At 44.0% G+C, this 18,975-nt stretch overlaps 1 protein-coding gene across 1 annotated transcript in view; it reads left to right on the top strand.

The window, feature by feature from the left end:
• Positions 1-18,975, top strand: part of rnf20 (ring finger protein 20, E3 ubiquitin protein ligase) — a 44,513-nt gene that overhangs the window by 11,472 nt on the left and 14,066 nt on the right. Inside the window, exons 12-16 of the mRNA XM_084331819.1 lie at positions 2,282-2,417; positions 4,484-4,605; positions 8,474-8,621; positions 9,747-10,041; positions 11,460-11,577. Of these exons, the coding sequence (XP_084187945.1) occupies positions 2,282-2,417; positions 4,484-4,605; positions 8,474-8,621; positions 9,747-10,041; positions 11,460-11,577 (819 nt within the window). The remainder of the gene's footprint in view (positions 1-2,281; positions 2,418-4,483; positions 4,606-8,473; positions 8,622-9,746; positions 10,042-11,459; positions 11,578-18,975) is intronic.

Here is an 18,975-nt window from a genome sequence, read left to right as displayed (position 1 = left end):
GAGTTTGAAGGGCAACACCACGAAACAACATCCATCTAATTTCGGGGTGCCCTGGGCAGAGGCACATGTCTTGGTGATTTTTTTGGAAATCATGATGACTATAATAGATTCCATTTACATAGCGCCTCTCATTTGCAGGGGCACATCTTTTGCTTCACAAAAAATAGAATAGTAAAAATGTACATTAACCAGCACATTCCACCGCGTGTCCTCTTGACTTAGACAGACAGTCCAGTGCCTCTCAGGAGCACCAGCTTAGAGACAGACAGCCCAGTGCCTCTCAGGACCACCAGCTTAGAGACAGACAGCCCAGTGCCTCTCAGGAGCACCAGCTTAGAGACAGACAGCCCAGTGCCTCTCAGGACCACCAGCTTAGAGACAGACAGCCCAGTGCCTCTCAGGAGCACCAGCTTAGAGACAGACAGCCCAGTGCCTCTCAGGACCACCAGCTTAGAGACAGACAGCCCAGTGCCTCTCAGGACCACCAGCTTAGAGACAGACAGCCCAGTGCCTCTCAGGACCACCAGCTTAGAGACAGACAGCCCAGTGCCTCTCAGGAGCACCAGCTTAGAGACAGACAGCCCAGTGCCTCTCAGGACCACCAGCTTAGAGACAGACAGCCCAGTGCCTCTCAGGACCACCAGCTTAGAGACAGACAGTCCAGTGCCTCTCAGGACCACCAGCTTAGAGACCGACGGCCCAGTGCCTCTCAGGAGCACCAGCTTAGAGACAGACAGCCCAGTGCCTCTCAGGACCACCAGCTTAGAGACAGACAGCCCAGTGCCTCTCAGGAGCACCAGCTTAGAGACCGACAGCCCAGTGCCTCTCAGGAGCACCAGCTTAGAGACCGACAGCCCAGTGCCTCTCAGGACCACCAGCTTAGAGACAGACAGCCCAGTGCCTCTCAGGAGCACCAGCTTAGAGACAGACAGTCCAGTGCCTCTCAGGACCACCAGCTTAGAGACAGACAGCCCAGTGCCTCTCAGGAGCACCAGCTTAGAGACCGACAGCCCAGTGCCTCTCAGGAGCACCAGCTTAGAGACCGACAGCCCAGTGCCTCTCAGGAGCACCAGCTTAGAGACAGACAGCCCAGTGCCTCTTAGGAGCACCAGCTTAGAGACAGACAGCCCAGTGCCTCTCAGGAGCAGGACACAGCAGCAAAACACGGATGCACTGGAGACAGTTCAGGCCTTTATTTCAATGCATTGCTAATACAGATATATATATATATACCTATTAAGCCAAATGATTCCTCCCAATTACAAAATCTTGAGGCTTGCCTGCTTGCCGTCAAAAAGTGGATGTCGCAAAACGTTCTACTCCTTAATGCAGATAAAACTGAGATGTTAATTGTTGGCCCCCCCAAACCCACAGAGGCTTGTTTCAGGACATCTCCCTCAACTTTGATACTTGTCATGTATCCCAGAGCTCCACCATAAAAAACCTGAGTCATTTTTTTATTCCTCCCTCTCATTGAATGCACATATAAAAAATGTCACCAAAATTGCCTTCTTCCATCTTCGTAATATCGCAAAAATGTGCCCCATTTTAACTCTGGCTGATGCTGAAACCCTAATTCATGCTTTTGTCTCATCACGTCTAGACTACTGTAATGCACTTTTTAAATTTTAAATGGGCTTGCACCGCTCTATCTATCCGATCTCATCTCTCGATACTCGCCCGTTCTTGCTCTGCGCTCACAAAATGCGGGGCTTCTATCGATTCCTAGGGTTAAAAAGAAATCTGCCGGCCACAGAGCCTTTGTCTACCGCGCTCCCTACCTGTGGAACAAATTACCTGCCGTCGTCGGGGGCGCCTGCTCTGTCGAAGCTTTTAAATCCCTACTTAAGACCCATCTTTTCTCTCTCTCCTTCAACCTACCCTGATCTCACCTGATCGGGGACTGACCCTTAGATTAATCTGTCTAGTTTAGTTAGGATGTCTATTTGCTCCCATGTCTGGTAACCCCCTCCTATTGCTAGGTTTTAGTGAGTTTTTCCTTTTCCTTACCTTCGCGTGGGGTATGTCTGGGAGTGTTGCTTTTATTTATTTAGCATTTATTTAAATTTAAATTTAAATGTTAATTTTTTTTTGGACCTTGTGGTGATCTTGTTTAGTTCTTGATTTGATGTGATGTTTCTTCTTGACTTGTTTGGGGAGGACGTGTACGGCCCATGGGGACATTGACGTGTGTTGTTTTGTGTTACCTTCCTTTAATGAGAGAAACGTGCGTCTGTACACAATCCCCAATGCGTTTGTTTGCCGTGTCCTGTGTGTGCAGAACGACGAGGTGGCTCTCCAGAGGAAGGTGCGCACGGAGGTGTTCCAGCTGGAGGACACCCTGGCCCAGGTCAGGAAGGAGTACGAGATGCTGCGCATCGAGTTCGAGCAGACCCTCGCCGCCAACGAGCAAGCGGGTAGGTACCCATCGAGTTCGAGCAGACCCTCGCCGCCAACGAGCAAGCGGGTAGGTACCCATCGAGTTCGAGCAGACCCTCGCCGCCAACGAGCAAGCGGGTAGGTACCCATCGAGTTCGAGCAGACCCTCGCCGCCAACAAGCAAGCGGGTAGGTACCCATCGAGTTCGAGCAGACCCTCGCCGCCAACGAGCAAGCCGGTAGGTAGTAGGTACCCATCGTGTTCGAGCAGACCCTCGCCGCCAACGAGCAAGCAGGTAGGTAGGTACCCATCGAGTTCGAGTAGACCCTCGCCGCCAACAAGCAAGCAGGTAGGTAGGTACCCATCGAGTTCGAGCAGACCCTCGCCGCCAACGAGCAAGCAGGTAGGTACCCATCGAGTTCGAGCAGACCCTCGCTGCCAGTGCCAACGAGCAAGCAGGTAGGTACCCATCGAGTTCGAGCAGACCCTCGCCGCCAACGAGCAAGCAGGTAGGTACCCATCGAGTTCGGGCAGACCCTCGCTGCCAGTGCCAACGAGCAAGCAGGTACTGTAGGTACCCATCGAGTTCGAGCAGACCCTCGCTGCCAGTGCCAACGAGCAAGCATAGATAAATAATATGATATGATATAAATAAATAAATGTATCATATCAGGTAGGTACCCAGCCGGATCCTAGCCCTCAGACCCATAGAAGAGTATTTAAGATGAGATGAGATAAGACATTCCTTTATTGATCCCCTTGGGGAAATGCGGGCGTCATAGCAGCATGGGGGTGCGGAGGTACAGGTATGGCCCAGGTAATAGATGAAAGACAAAAAAGATAATCAGTATACACAAGGTGCAGGTGAGGGTCTGTACCCTAACTCAGGGCTGTGCGTTAACCTTTTTTGCACATAGCACTGGTGCTACAGAGGTTGATAGTTTTGTAGCACAGGCCAAAATCTTGTAGCACGAGTATAAAACGTGTTATATTTGTAACGGTCACAAATGTGCCTATTGTATTTCTGTGTTGTTATTTAGTTGCAGTGCCACGTTTGGTCACTAAGTGGCGCTCCATTGTTTGTACCTGATGTAGCTACAGGTTTAATTTGATTTAACCTGAGACAGTGACTTCTTCACTTCCTGTTCCACCTGACGTCCGACAGCAGCGTCAAGCGTCAACTTGTTATAGTAGTTTCTCTAGTAACGATGTGGCTAGTAGGGCTGCACTATTTTGGGAAAATATCGAATTGTGATTTTTCTGACATATATTGCGATTGCGATTCAATTTGTGATTATATTTTTTTTTTAAAGCAGCCCAACAGAGGTTTATTGTAAAATGCAGCTTATATCTGGCCTACGCGGTGGGTCTGCTCGGGACACCGAGCCTGGAAATGTTTCTTTTTACCTGGGAATCGATACCGGTACCCAACGGTACCTTTTTCTGTACTTTACTCTCGCTCTCTGAAGTCTAAACTTCACAACAACATTCCTTTCAATAATTTTTTTTTAATGGCGGTTTTGGATTGTATTGTTTTTGGTTAACCAGTAGTTAACCATATTTGTCTGTATTGTCTTGCTTCCCGTCCTCTCTTCCTGTCCTCTCTTCCTCTCCTCCCTTCCTGTCCTCTCTTCCTGTCCTCTCTTCCTGTCCTCTCTTCCTCTCCTCCCTTCCTGTCCTCTCTTCCCGTCCTCTCTTCCTGTCCTCTCTTCCTGTCCTCTCTTCCTCTCCTCCCTTCCTGTCCTCTCTTCCTGTCCTCTCTTCCCGTCCTCTCTTCCTGTCCTCTCTTCCTCTCCTCTCTTCCTCTCCTCTCTTCCTCTCCTCTCTTCGTCTCCTCTCTTCCCGTCCTCTCTTCCTGTTCTCTCTTCCCGTCTTCCCCTCCTCCCTTCCTCTCCTCTCTTCCTGTCCTCCCTTCTTCTCCTCTCTTCCTGTCCTCTCTTCCTGTCCTCCCTTCCTGTCCTCTCTTCCTCTCCTCTCTTCCCGTCCTCTCTTCCTCTCCTCTCTTCCTCTCCTCTCTTCCTCTCCTCCCTTCCCGTCCTCTCTTCCTCTCCTCTCTTCCTCTCCTCCCTTCCTGTCCTCTCTTCCTGTCCCCTCTCCTCCTTAGGTCCCATCAACAGGGAGATGCGTCACCTCATCAGCACCCTTCAGACCCACAACCAGCAGATGAAGGGCGAGGTGGTGAAGTACAAGCTGAGGCTGAGAGAGACGCAGGCCGAACTCAACCAGGTAACAGACGCCGCATGTACACACATGCACTCAAGACTGTAACACTCAAGTTCAAATCAGCAGTACTCTACAGCGTACATAACAACACATGGCAGTTGATACTATATATATATTATTATAATAATAACCTCCACTCATATGTTTGCTATGAATGAGGGGGCGAGAAAGGATTTTGACAACTACTTCAACGGCCATTTTTATTTATTTGTATGCTTTCATGAGGTTAAATGGAGTAAGATGGACTAACTGCATTAGTGATACTGTAGGGGTACTGATACTGTAGGGGTGTAACGGGTCCTTACACCCCCCCTTCCCCCACGGTCCGGCATGCATGTGAACCGCGGATTAATTGTGAAATCTAACCACCAGAGTGAGCCGTACCACATGATGTTCTCCAGCATCGTTTAAAGGAACATGCCAACATTTGGGGAAATTAGCTTACCGTCTTCTCCAGAAAGAGCTAAGCTAGGCTAACATGCAGCCAGATAGCTTTCTACTGAACGCACAGAGAGGAAACTTGTATCTATCTTCTTGTCTCTCTCTGGAGAAGACGATGAGCTAATTCCCCAAAATGTTGGCGTGTTCCTTTAGTCTGGGGCACATAGTTTTGGATTAGACATTTGTGCACCGCCGAGGCATCTGTGAGCGTCAATATATTTATATATGAGTATTATATAATGCAGCCCAGCGCATTATAGTTGTTATTTCGGAAAACCGCAACGTCGATATTTCCTTTTCACGGTCACGTCCAGCAACGAGGTAATTTGCAAACGTGAACAGATGCGAGGCAGAATCAAATCAAATCAAAATGTATTTGTAAGGCCCGACAACGCATGTTTAATGTCCCCATGGGCCGGACACGTCTTCTTTAAACGAGTCAAGAAGAAACATCACAATAAATCAAGAACAAAACAAAAACACCATGAAGTCCAAACAATTAAAAATAAATGAATGCAACACTCTCAGACATACCCCATGCGAAGGTAAGGAAAAACTCACTAAAACCTAGCAATAGGAAAAAATGCACCACAGGCAATGTGGAGGAGAGAACCCTTAGAAGGGGGGGATCTCCCTTCTTAGATGTCGTGATAGTGTGGAGGAAATATAGAGCTGCTCTTTAACACTTTCTATGCCACTCACAAGTTTTCTCGGAATTATTAATATCTCGTTGAAAGCCACTCACGAGATTTCTCGGACCCGCGGAATCATGTACTGCACTGTACACACGTTGGATCCATACACTTATCGATTTTTTCGAATGGTGATCAGGAATTGGAATATACCAGTTGGATACCATCTGATGTCAGGTAAGGAATCTATGTTATCAGTGTTAGGATAATCAGACTTATTTTGATGAAGATATACCGTACTTTTCGCACTATAAGCCGCACCTGACTATAAGCCGCAGCAGCTAAATTGAATGATGTGTACATATATAAGCCGCACTGGACTATAAGCCGCAGGTGTTTTAATGTTTAATTACCATATGTAATTAGCATTGGGACACAATACTGTCGGACAAATAACAAGAATTAACTCATTTACAAGTTGTATTAAGTTTAGCAAATAAGGGAACAGATAAATAACATTTCAATGCAGTCAAAAAAGCAATATTTAGATTTTTACATTTTCGGGTTTGGTCACGTCGAGTCACATATAAGCCGCACCGTTATATAAGCCGCAGGGTCGAAAAATGGGGGGAAAAGCCGCGGCTTATAGTCCGAAAAGTACGGTAAGCTGTTTTGTGAAATGGGCTCTTTCGGTTTCACTGTAAAAGTCCAAGAGGAAATGAACACGCGATTATCCGTGCGCGGCTCGAATGTGCTTGCGTGCACGTATAATATTGATCATCTAGCGTTTATTTGAAAACGATTCATAAATAGGCCGACAAATATCAACGTTCTGGAATATTCCAGTAAAAGACGATTATCATAGAATGGTCCAGAATGGACTGTTTTTTACCTCAAAACGGGTGCTTTTCAAAATGCTCTCAAACGGAAATGAAGCGATAAAAAACCAATCTGCCTTGACTGGAAAAGGATTCTTTGATAAGCGACGGGCAGATTAGACACATAGCCATAAATTAAAACATAGATTAGGCGATATTAAGCGTAACATTGGCGCCGATGGTGGCATTGAAGCGCTAACTCTGGCGCCACCTCGTGGCACTGAAAGTGTTAATGTCCTCCTACCTCAGCCCCTCAGAGAATATGCCTTTAACCCCTCCCCTCCATTTGACACATCCTATGGGACTCCTCCTCCCCCTCCTGACTATAAAGGAATCCTTCCCTCGCCATTCGGGGTTCTATTTCCGGGTCTTGTAGCTGATAACCTAGAATGGAACCCACACAGCCGTATCTCTAACTATTCTGTATATATTGATCAATCTGGCTAATAAATCGTATTAACCGGATCCATTTGACAGAGTAAGTTATTTGTGATATTCATTATCCACAACAATAGTAGTGTTGCAATAAAACAGGCGAAACAGTTGGTAAGCGTGCACACATTCGTGTAATGAAACACAAATAAGTGCATGCAATAGCAACTCAACATTTTGAAAGATTGAAAATAGAGCTGATGGCGGATCCATTTGAGGTATGGGGGCGGCGTAGAGAGGGTCACATCCTCCCGGTCATCACCACGAGACAGCCACTCACAGGGAGACAGGGAGACGGGACAGGCGTTAGATAGTTTGCGTGATTGTGATGGGCGGACATAGCAATATGAAGAATAGCGCGGTGATTCTCCAACACGTCCACTATATGCTGCATTACTAGGCCTCCGCAGAGGGATGGACCTCTGGAGCAAAGTTAGCAGACTGCCCACAACTCTTTCATTACACCGGAGTATAAAGGTTCATCAGACATGAGAGTCACCTAGAATGAACAAATATGCCTAATTGATGATAGACAAGTATGTGTCTCGACAGCTGTGGGGCCAAACGGGTGGAGAAGAGCGAGTGTAGTTATGCAGGGCATTCGGAGTACACCTTCCTCTTTCTATACCCGTCACTCATCCTAATTATCACCAAAATACACGAGAACGTGGAGTGAAAGCACATGGATCCGCCTTATTCGGCACGGCACTAATTATGTGTCACGATTGGGTTATTACACTGTTATTCCACAAGCATGATATACATGCTCAATAGATGAGTAATTAATGTGTCGAGGACATCCGGTTCATGTAAATCATTAAACTATGGTCCTATATGGTCATACTTTTGTAGGATATTAAAAGAAAAAGAGCAGAAAGACTGTACTACATATAATACTGACTGTATAGAAGTGTGTTGCAGAAAAGGTGCATACGGGGGAGCTCCAGTAGCTCACCACGTACCGCGAGTGCTATTTCAGCGCCATGGACAACCGCGCTCGCGCGGATCTGGGGCTGAGCGCGTTCGAATCCCGGATGGCAGCCGTGCCTTTCCCAGAGTGTCTTTCCCCCCCATCTGAACCCTTTCAGCCTGCTCTGTCGGTCGAACTTGACCAAGTATGAATGCGAAGAAAAAGCGATAAACGCTAAAAGAACCAGGTGACTGGTCAAAGTTTAAAAAAAAGAAAAGGTGCATACGTGCTCAGTGAACCTACCCTGGGTGAATAAATGAAATGGTAAATAAAACCAAAATCAAGCACTTTTCATCCAAATGGAAGGAATGTACTGGACTTGGTCTCGGTGACAACACAGTATGGCAAGTCCCACATCTATGGGACTTGACAACATAGATGTGGCTCCTTTCCACTGATCGGTACAGCGGAGCAGACGCCCAACACATGGCACGCACGCTGTACTCCATGCTGCGAGGTGCTAAAGTGAATCGCATCCACACCCAAGTACATGTCGTCTTCATCTGTTGCACCCGCAGGTCCGCGCCTCCAAGGGCGCCGCCGCCCTCCAGTCCCAGTCGACCACTGAGATGGACGTGAAGGAGGGGATCACGTCTCCCGCCCTGGCCGCCTCTGGGAACGCCGCCGTCAAGACGGAGCCCAACAATGACATGCTCAACAACACCGGTACCTTGACACTTGGGGAATGGCTTGTGTCTGAGTCATACTCATCACTTTTTTGCTGAGGGTGTTCTCACTTGTGTCTGTTCTGGCAACTTTGCCTCTGTTCTAGCAACTTTGCCTCTGTTATAGCAACTTTGCTTCTGTTCTAGCAACTTTGCTTCTGTTCTAGCAACTTTGCTTCTGTTATAGCAATTTTGCCTCTGTTCAAGCAACTTTGCCTCTGTTCAAGCAACTTTGCCTCTGTTCAAGCAACTTTGCCTCTGTTCTAGCAACTTTGCCTCTGTTCTAGCAACTTTGCCTCTGTTCAAGCAACTTTGTGGGCTGGCCTTCCTTGAAATATAGCTCTCAAAACGGATACAATTATAAAGGTTTATAAGTTAGCATGTGACAGGCTAAGCTCACTTATATTTAAGTGTGAGAAAAGGCACATAATAGACTTGTAATCCTTCATAGTTTAATCCAATTGGCTATTGTTTTGTCCCGATATCAAGCGGATCTGGTCTGGATGTTTTGTTGGTTTAGGAAGGAGTGTAGTCATTTGTGAAAATTGAAAATGATGTGTTCAAAATGTTTTTTGGAAATGTGGTGGAAATTTGCTAAAAATCTTTTTCCAGACAGTTATGTCTGTACTGTCTGGTTTTACCACCGATGGATCTAGTTACCTTGGACGAACAGCATAACTAGTAAGAGTAGGTAAGGGATGTGTACAGATATAGATAAAGTATCTACAGATATGTAAAAGGTTTATGTGCCGGTATGTACAGACAGATGTGGATAGATATATATACGGTGAGAATAAATATATATATATACAGTATATACAGCATTATTATATATGCTATCATACTGATATTACATATATCTTAGTCATATTACTTATATCTTACACATCTTAGTCATGGAACAGTCTTGAAAAGGTCATGGGATTGACCTGATCCCGAGCTCCACCCTCTTTTCTTGATCCTCCAATCGCTGCCGTTGCTTCCCCCGGCGGACAAACCTTTGACAAACCTCCGGACATTGTCTCGGAAGCGGGCGCGCGTTGCGATTGGGCGGATCGAGGGAAAAGGGGGCGGGGCTTCGAGACGAGGTCCTCCTCAACTGTCTCACGGTCTCGTCCCTCCCTAGGCACCTCGGTGAAGACTGAGCCCGGGGCTGAGGCGGAGGCGGCGGTGAAAGAGGAGGAGAAGGAGGACAAGAAGGAAAAGGAGGAGAAGAAGGAGAAGGAAAGCATAAAGAAAGAGGAGAAGGAGCGGGAGAAGGAGAGAGAGAGGCCGACGCGCGGCGGCGCCGTGAAGGAGGAGAAGGACAAGGCCGGGGGCAGCGGCCATGCGGAGGAGTCGACCGGGGAGCGGCCGGCTGGTGTCGGAGGACCGAAGAGGAAGGAGATGGAGCAGCTGAAGGTCGTCAGGGCGGAGCTCAAGTGAGTCTTCACTACATGGTGTTTGTGTTTAGAGGACTTGGATTAGATTAGATTCAAATGTATTGTCATCATACAGCACAAGTGCAGTACATTTTGGGAAATTAGCTCATCGTCTTCTCCAGAGAGAGACGAGAAGATAGATACCAGTTTCCTCTCTGTGCGTTCAGTAGAAAGCTATCTGGCTGCATGCCTACCCGTCACCGCTTCCATTCATTGTGCTAAGCTAGGCTAACATGCAGCCAGATAGCTTTCTACTGAACGCACAGAGAGGAAACTTGTATCTATCTTCTTGTCTGTCTCTGGAGAACATTTCCAAAATGTTGCCGTGTTCCTTTAAGCACAACATAGACTCATGATCACAGTCTGATGAAGTATGATATTGTGCGCTGGGAAGAAAGGCCCGAACTGCCTGTGTGTGGTCCGGTGAATCCTTCCCCATTTGATTTAAAGGTGCTGTAAGTGGTGTTTCTATTTAATTTATTTTAAATGAGTGCTAAATAGCTCTACATTCAGACAGCCATCACTGATATAGAGTGTTTGGTTCAGTGACATGGGTCTCTCAGTCCCTCAGCTCTGTAGTAAAAATTTTATCCAATCGGGAGAGAGAACTCTAGATATTTGTTCTTATTTCACGTAATGTTCTTATTTTTGTCAAGACATGTTTAGGATTGGAAGTTGGAACAGGATAACAGAACATGTATTTTGTGTTTACTACAGAACGGAGTGACAGTGATGGCCACTCGTTGGCATGTGGCAAATACAATTTTACAGATTTGTCCATTACATCAACTAGGCTTAATCGACAATGTAGAAATCAGTACGCTAATAATTTCTTTAGGCGGCACGGTGGCACAGTGGTTAGCACTGCTGCCTCACAGCAAGAAGGTCCTGGGTTCCAACCCCAGCAGGGGGCCTTTCTGTGTGAAGTTTGCATGTTCTCCCTGTGTTCTCGTGGGTTTCCTCTGGGTACTCCAGTTTCCTCCCACACCATAAAGACATGCATGTTAGGCAGCGACTCGGGACTACAGATGAAAACTAGCTCATTAGCTAATTCTGGCACATTTACATTGATGTGGAAACTGAAGAAGTTGATTAATGTGCACTGTCCCTGGGTAAAAAATAAACTATGTGCTAATTTTTTTAGTGGAGGAAACGGCCCTAACTACTACTAATAATCATGTCCATAAAAACACACACTTAGTGGTTTAGGATGATACGATGGCGATGATGGCGGTGGTAGTGATGAAGGCGTGTCTGTGATGGTAGTGATGAAGGCGTGTCTGTGATGGTAGTGATGAAGGCGTGTCTGTGATGGTAGTGATGAAGGCGTGTCTGTGATGGTAGTGATGAAGGCGTGTCTGTGATGGTAGTGATGAAGGCGTGTCTGTGATGGTAGTGATGAAGGCGTGTCTGTGCAGGAAAGCCCAGGAGTCTCAGCGGGAGATGAAGCTGCTGTTGGACATGTACCGCTCGGCGCCCAAGGAGCAGCGGGACAAGGTCCAGCTCATGGCTGCGGAGAAGAAGGCCAAATCAGAGGTAGGTGTCAGCGTACTGCTCTCTATAGTTTGTACAGTACAGTCACGTGTTGCGTAATAATAACATGGCTTTTCTATGTAACCAAGTAATGCAACGCGTTCGTTTTTAAAATGGGATCATATTGTTGTTATAGTTACTATCTGAGGTAACGTCCTTTTTATAGGCGTGTAGCGATTTTGGATAGTACCTCCATTATCCCTCGCTCCTAACCAGACACTACCATTATAAGCTAGCTTTTATTCTCTCCACCACTTCTAACCACATTGACATTTTGGATTCATTGAGACCCAGAATTCTTGCTGTAGATATTTCTTGATAAATCACATCGAGATATGTAAGAAACCAAACTTTCCGGCACATTTTTTCCGGTTGAAACCAGCGTGATGCGATCAGCTTTTTAGCTACTGTGATACCCGATAAAACCAATTTCTTTAGCTGTGGATGTACTGCAAACTCAAAAACATCATTCAATAGTAATACAGAGGGGTGTACAGGTATATTCCAAGATACGAGTTTTGATAATTGTTGGGTCACATCTTTCCAGAATATCTTAACTGGTGGGCAGTCCCAATACATGTGCATAAATGTCCCTTCGTCCCCATTTGTACATTGGGAGCATTTGGAGTCTTGTTTAAGACCCATTCTGTTCAGTCTTATAGGAGTCAAGTATGTCCTGTGAATATAGTTAAGATTGATTTGTTGATGGTCCGGTTCCTTGATGTAAGTCGGACATTTGCCCAGGCTCCTTGCCAATCAAAGTCACTTTCCAGGTCTGGTATATCCCTCCTCCAGACAGAGTCTAGTTGGAGGGTTTCATACGAGGACGTTAGTAATTGATGATAAAAATCTGAAACAAAACCTCTCGATGTCTCTCTTTCATAGAAGAATTTGTGGTATCTGTGGTGTTCAATTGGTATGTCTAATGGAACACCGTGAGACTTCAAACATAGCCGTAACTGTATGTAAAAAAGCCATGTGGACTTTGTGAGATAAATTTTTTTGCATATTTCTCCATAACTACAAAAACCCTGTTTGTTAAAAACATCCCCTAATGAGTGTATGCCTTGCTCTTCCCATATAGGGAATCTTATAGGTCGTTTTTCAATTAAGAGTGCATTGTTATTGAATAAGGGAATATGATTGTGCCATTTATGTGGGTTAGGATATTTTTTTTGTGTTTCACGCCATATCCGGATCGCATGAGTAATTATGGGGCCAAATTTCCGTTCACAGTGCTTGATTGGTAGTTTAGTGTATGCTATGTCCTTCAGTCTATGTGGGGCTACTATGTTTTCTTCTAATTTTCTCCAGGATACTAATGCTTGGGGATCAAACCATGTTGTCAATGGTCTTAATGTGTACGCCTTAAAATAGTGGAAAAAATCTGGAAATGCCATGCCACCGTCTGCTTTATTTCTCTGTGCGGTGGATCTTTTTATACGTGGTGGTTTGTTATTCCAAATAAATTTGTATGTGGAGGAGTGTAATCTTTTCCAGTAACCCTCTGGAGGGGGTAACGGTAGCATTGAACTGAAGAAGTTGATTCTAGGTAGTACGTCCATCTTAACTATTGATATCCGTGCCTGTACTGAGTTTTTAAGTTTTGCCCACCTATCAAGGTCGTCTTTGATTTTGTTTTGGATTTTTGTGTAATTGTGCTTCACCGTTTGTCTTATGGTGGGGAATATTTCCACTCCCAAGCATCTAAAATGTTTTACCATAGGTATCTCTCCTGGGAGGGTTATATCTTTTTTTGCAGGGGTGTTAAGTGGAAGGAAAGCTGACTTCGGCCAATTTATCTTAAATCCCGATAAATCACCAAAGTTCTCAATCAACTTGAGCAGATGAGGCAATGTGGTGTTGGGGTTTTGCATGAACAGTATTACGTCGTCCGCATATAAACTAATTTTATGTTGTGTGCCCTTGATTACGATTGATTCTATGGATTGGGATTGTCTTATATATTGTGCTAAAGGCTCTAATGATAGATGTCTGGCTGAGCGTGATACCGGAAAGATTTTGGAGATGATTGTACCTGTTGTAATCATGGCCGATGGGTCTTTGTATAATACTTTAATCATATCAATGAATCCTTTTCCTAACCCCATCCTTTCTAATACTGCCCATAGATACGACCATTCCAGCCTGTCAAAAGCTTTCATTGCATCCAGGGACAGCATCGCCTTAGGTATGGTGTCGTCCTTGTCGGCATCTAGTACGTGCAGTATTCGTCTTATGTTATCAGTGATCAGGCGGCCTCTTATGAAGCCAGTTTGGTCCGGATGAACTAAAGACGTCATATGCTTTTGTAATCTGATGGCTAATACCTTAGAGTACAGTTTGATATCGGTTCCGAGGAGGCTTAAGGGTCTGTAACTACCGCACTCTGTGGGGTCTTTGTCTTTTTTGAGAAGGACTGTTATGAGTGCAATATTGTCGTTTTTATGGAAGTTCCCCTCCTTGACTGAGTATAAGATCATATTTAGTAATAAGGGTCCAATTATGTCCCAACAAGAAAGGTACATTTCTGGTGGGATACCGTCTCTTCCAGGAGCCTTACCACTTTGCATTTCGGATATGGCCTTCTTGAGTTCCTCTAGTGTGATCGGTGTTTCTAACTGTTTAGCGTCATCCTCTGAAAGTTTAGGGAGAATAATTTGATTAAGATATGTGTCCATTTTGTTTTGATCGAAGGTCGTTTCTGATTTATATAAGTCGGAGTAGAATTCTTTGAATGTATCGTTTATTTTTTTCAGGGTCTGTTTCAAGTACTTGTTGTGCTCTAATGGTAGTTATATCTGCAAATTTTGCATTAATTCTTAATCGCATGGCTAATAGGTGACTAGGTTTAGAACCTTGGGAGTACTGCTGTTGTCTTGTGCTGCGTATTTGTATTTCCGATTGTTGTATATGGCATTGATCTCTTTTTTTAGTACGTTAACTTGATTTTCTAGTCGAGTTGAGTTGTTGTATTTTAAAGAATTAAATAACGTTGAGTAAAGCGTTTCCAGTTCAGACAGTTTTGTGCATTGATTCTTGCGCATTTTGGAGGAAAAGCTATCAGTGAAATCCTTGATCATTCCCTTTACCGACATCCATATTATTCTGGGGTCTTGCACCGAGTTTGCATTCTCCCGTAGGAATACTATAAGAGCTTCTTTGAGTTGTGTAATGAATTCCTTGTTATTAAGCAGCATCGATTTAAATCGCCATCTTGGGGCTCGGGAAGATAGTATACCAAATGTTGCTTTTAGGAGTAAATAACAGTGATCTGATAGTGCATTGGGTATCATTTCCACTTCATATTTATCAAATAGTCTCGGGGATGCAAAGACATAATCTATTCTGGATAATGTGTTATGTCTCGCAGATCGACAAGAGTACTTTCGGGTCGTGGGATTAAGTGATCGCCATAAGTCATTTACACCTGTAATCTTCGACCAATCCTCCTTTAATGCTTTAGATGAATTCTTTTGTTCGCTGGAAAAGGCGAGGTAAGATTTGTCCATCCTTGGATTCCAAATGGCATTAAAATCCGCACCTATTATAAATGAGTAATCGGGAACGTCTAACATTGCATTGGTTAGTGTAGAGAAGAAACCCTCTTCGTACAGATTTGGGGCATATACCGCTGCCAACGCTATTTTCCTGTTATTGTGTACAATCATAGCTATAGTTATACGACCATCTGCATCGGACCATACTCCCTTTAATTCAATATTTAACTTACGTCTAACGACTATGGCTACACCTCGAGTTCTCGTACCAAAAGAAGAGTGACTAATATTATGATATGTGTTGTCCGCTAACGTATCTATGTCTTTCTCTAAAATGTGCGTTTCGCTTAGTAGAGCCACGTCCACATGTTCTTTTTTCATCAGTGTGAGCACGCTTTTGCGTTTGTGTTTATTTATCCCACCAGTGTTCCATATCATTATATTCAAACTAGCCATAATCTATACATGTTGTTGTGTAGTTTTTGGTAATGCTTCTGGAGTGCGAAGCTACAAAAATGTACATCCAATTATTGAGGTCCCGTTGAGAGCCGAGCTTAAAAACATATATATATACAAATAAAAATCCCCTTTTTCCCCCTCTCCCAGAGAGTCGTACAGGCCTGTGTTCCATAGACACATCCTCCGCGTATGACTCCCTCCCTTAGGCCACCGGATTGCCCAAACTGAGCTTTGTAATCCTACTCTTCCTATGCTAATTGCCATAGGATCTAACATTTTCATTCTAATTCAATAGAATGTCGCTTTTGGTCTTGCGCCTTCCCTTAATGTACTAAAATATTATGAAAAATGAAAAAAAGAATACCTTCATTGATATATTCATTTGAACCTTCTACTAACTTATGTAGGAAACATCAGAAAAAGGAAAAGATTAGAGACAAACACTAACACCTTAAAATGAAGAAAAATAGAAAAGAACAATGTAAAATAAAAAAGGGAGTGAGAGCTAAAATAAAACTCAACGTGGAGAAACCACTAAAATAAAATTGAATACAGAGATAAAAGAGAAAAACAGAGACTTTTAGAGCTACATTGTGCCAATCTCTAAATCAGTGGAGTGATTATTTAAAATATTAGAATAACCTTGTTATGCTCATACATTTAGATGTGGCTGATTATTTTTTAAAGCCTTATTAAGGCCTGATTAAACTTCAGTCAATTGATCAGCTTATACACACACACCGGATGTTAATGTTAAAGTTGCAGGCCTTCGTTGTAATGGTGCATTATATTCTAGAAGGTTGTAGAATACCCTAGTATACGAACAGACTGCTGTTATGTTCCAGAATGATCTTCCTACCCAGGGTTCATGACTACTAGTATTTTTGGTATATTCCTTTGTGTCCCAGAGCAGTCGAGCAATGAGCCCAGAATATTCCAGATTGTTCAGTGTCAATGATAGATTCTTGTCTCCACGGAGACCAGAAGTCTGTAAATATAATGCATTACGAATAGGGGTGGGACGATACATCGATCCAGATCGATACATCGATGTAATTATCAACAATCGAATCGGATCGATGCGATGTAATAAGATCGATTCATATCGATACTCTTATTTTGAAAATCCTGTGGCGAGTCTCATATCTGCCCAAGAACAACAGCAGTAGCTCCGTGTGTGTAGATGTTACAGCATAGCATTCTCCCTTTCTGTGTGTGTGTGTGTGTGCGCGCGTCTTTGGAAAGACAAGATGAGGTCAGAGGAGTTTGATGTTTAAATGTTATTTAAACATAAACAATATAATACATAATAAATGTAGGCCTATACATGATCATGCAACATCAACAAATTGTTGTAGGAACGGTTTGGGAGAGGGAGGTTGTGAGTTTTGAGTTCCAAAAAATTTAGCTTAAAGTTTAAAGCTCAATATATAAAAACGTGGCACTTTACAGTGAACAGGAGGTCTATTTGTATTAAAAACAATAGATTGATTTTCCTTTAAATGTCTGGAAGAGCTCAAAAATACAAATGTCAAATGATATTTTCATTACCTTTTTTTTGTTGATCTAAATGTTACCGATTGTGTTAAATGGGCATATGATATCATCTCATATCGATCGCAGGCACCTGAATCTAATCGTATCGTATTGTATCGTGAGAGACTTTGTGATATCGGCAAATATCGTATCGTTGTCCAAAGAATCGATATCATATCGTATCATGATGAAACTGGTGATTCCCACCCCTAATTACGAACCATATTATACTCCTTGTGCCTTGGTGTTGCCGGCATGCATATCATCTGCTACTTTTGTTGAGTCGTGGTAAAGTCACTCTAATAAAATTACTGAAATACAAAGAGAAAGAGAGAGATGAGTACTAGTAGGCTTATCTGGTGCGAGACAGTGTTGCGTTCTGCCCTGGGGGACCTGCTCCATGCAGCTTCAAGTATTCCTCGGCGTCTTTAGGCGTGCGTATTCCTTCCCTCCGGCCGTCTTTTCCCACGATCGATAATAGTGCCGGGTATATTAGCCTTGGCCTGAGGCCACACTTGAACAATTTCTGCATCACCTCCTTGTAGGGGAAACGCTGAGCGATGGCCTCTTTGCATAGATCTTCGTAGATAAATATTGAATTTTCACCATATTTCAGTTTCCCCCTTTGGTTGCGTGCAACTCTGATGATGTCATCTCTTATTACCGTCTTGCGCAGAGTAACAATGATGACTCTTGGACCGTTGCCTCTTTGTTCTCGAGTACCGATTCTGTAACATTGGTCCACTATCGGCACTGTGGTTAGAATGTTGTTTACCCAAAATCTCTGTTAACACTGTTGGAAACTTGTCGTCTGTGCAATTGACTGATTCATCAAGTCCCACTATGCGGATATTATTTCGCCTGTAGTAACGTTGGGTCTCGAGCAGCCTCTCCATCGCTTCATCTTTGACTTCTTGTATTTTCCTCCGACATGCTTCTTCCACCTTTTTTATCTCATTCGTTAACTCTATCAATCCATCGTTGACGTTCTTCTCGTTCTCTTTGACTACCCGTGTAATTTCTGTCACCGTATTCTCCACTGTCGTGATTCGCACGGACTGTACAGCGACCGCTTTCATAACCTCTTCGAATTTAGCATCGATGTGTGCGACGTGTAATTTGAAAGCGACCATCTGTTCCTTAATCAGGCTAGTCAGAGAGTTGAAGTCGGGTTGTGTAATTGCACTGCCTGTGTCAGTTGATATTGTAGGTGCAGTGAGGGGACAGATGGATTTGTTGGCGATTATCTTCTCAAAATCCTCTGCTTTATCCTTCACAGTACTTTTTCCTGTCGTTCCCGTTATGTTGTCCTCTATTGTCTCCCTCTTGGAGCCCGTCGCCGATGGTCCCGGTATATTCTCCGTTATATTCCCCCCATCGGGGATTGTCAACAACGGATCTGCCGCCGCTTCGCCTGTTATTTTCTTTGAACGTGTCTCAATCGTCGCCGTTGGAATTACTGCTTCGTGTTTCTTTCCACCCATTTTTCTTATCCTTACCATCCATGTTGAGTCTTTATGTCTTTTGATATAGTTAGTAGAAGTAACTATTAATACATACGATGTGGTTTAATCTCATTGGTATTTGTTAAAATAATGTTTTTGAACTAAATTAACGGTGACGGGAGCGGAGCTGTTACCAAACGCATGCACTACATATTGTAGTCAAACCGGAAGTCTTGATTGAAGACAGATGATTGGTTTAATGCTTTCCCATTGTTTAAACTTTGTAAAACCCACACACACATATGGAGGATGATTTACGGAGTTGATTTATATATTTTTTTTAAATGGAGTTAAATGGTTTTGTCCCGCCGGCAGCGATATCTAAGTATCATCTATGTAGAGAGAGAATAGTGATACTCAATGTTGTTCTCTAAATGAACAATAAGTATGTATGTAGTGTG

Source organism: Notolepis coatsorum, assembly GCF_963971535.1.
Source record: "Notolepis coatsorum genome assembly, chromosome: 16".
NCBI lineage: Eukaryota > Metazoa > Chordata > Actinopteri > Aulopiformes > Paralepididae > Notolepis > Notolepis coatsorum.
The sequence above is the reverse complement of the archived record's forward strand: the minus strand, read 5'-3'. Positions and strand labels throughout refer to the sequence as shown.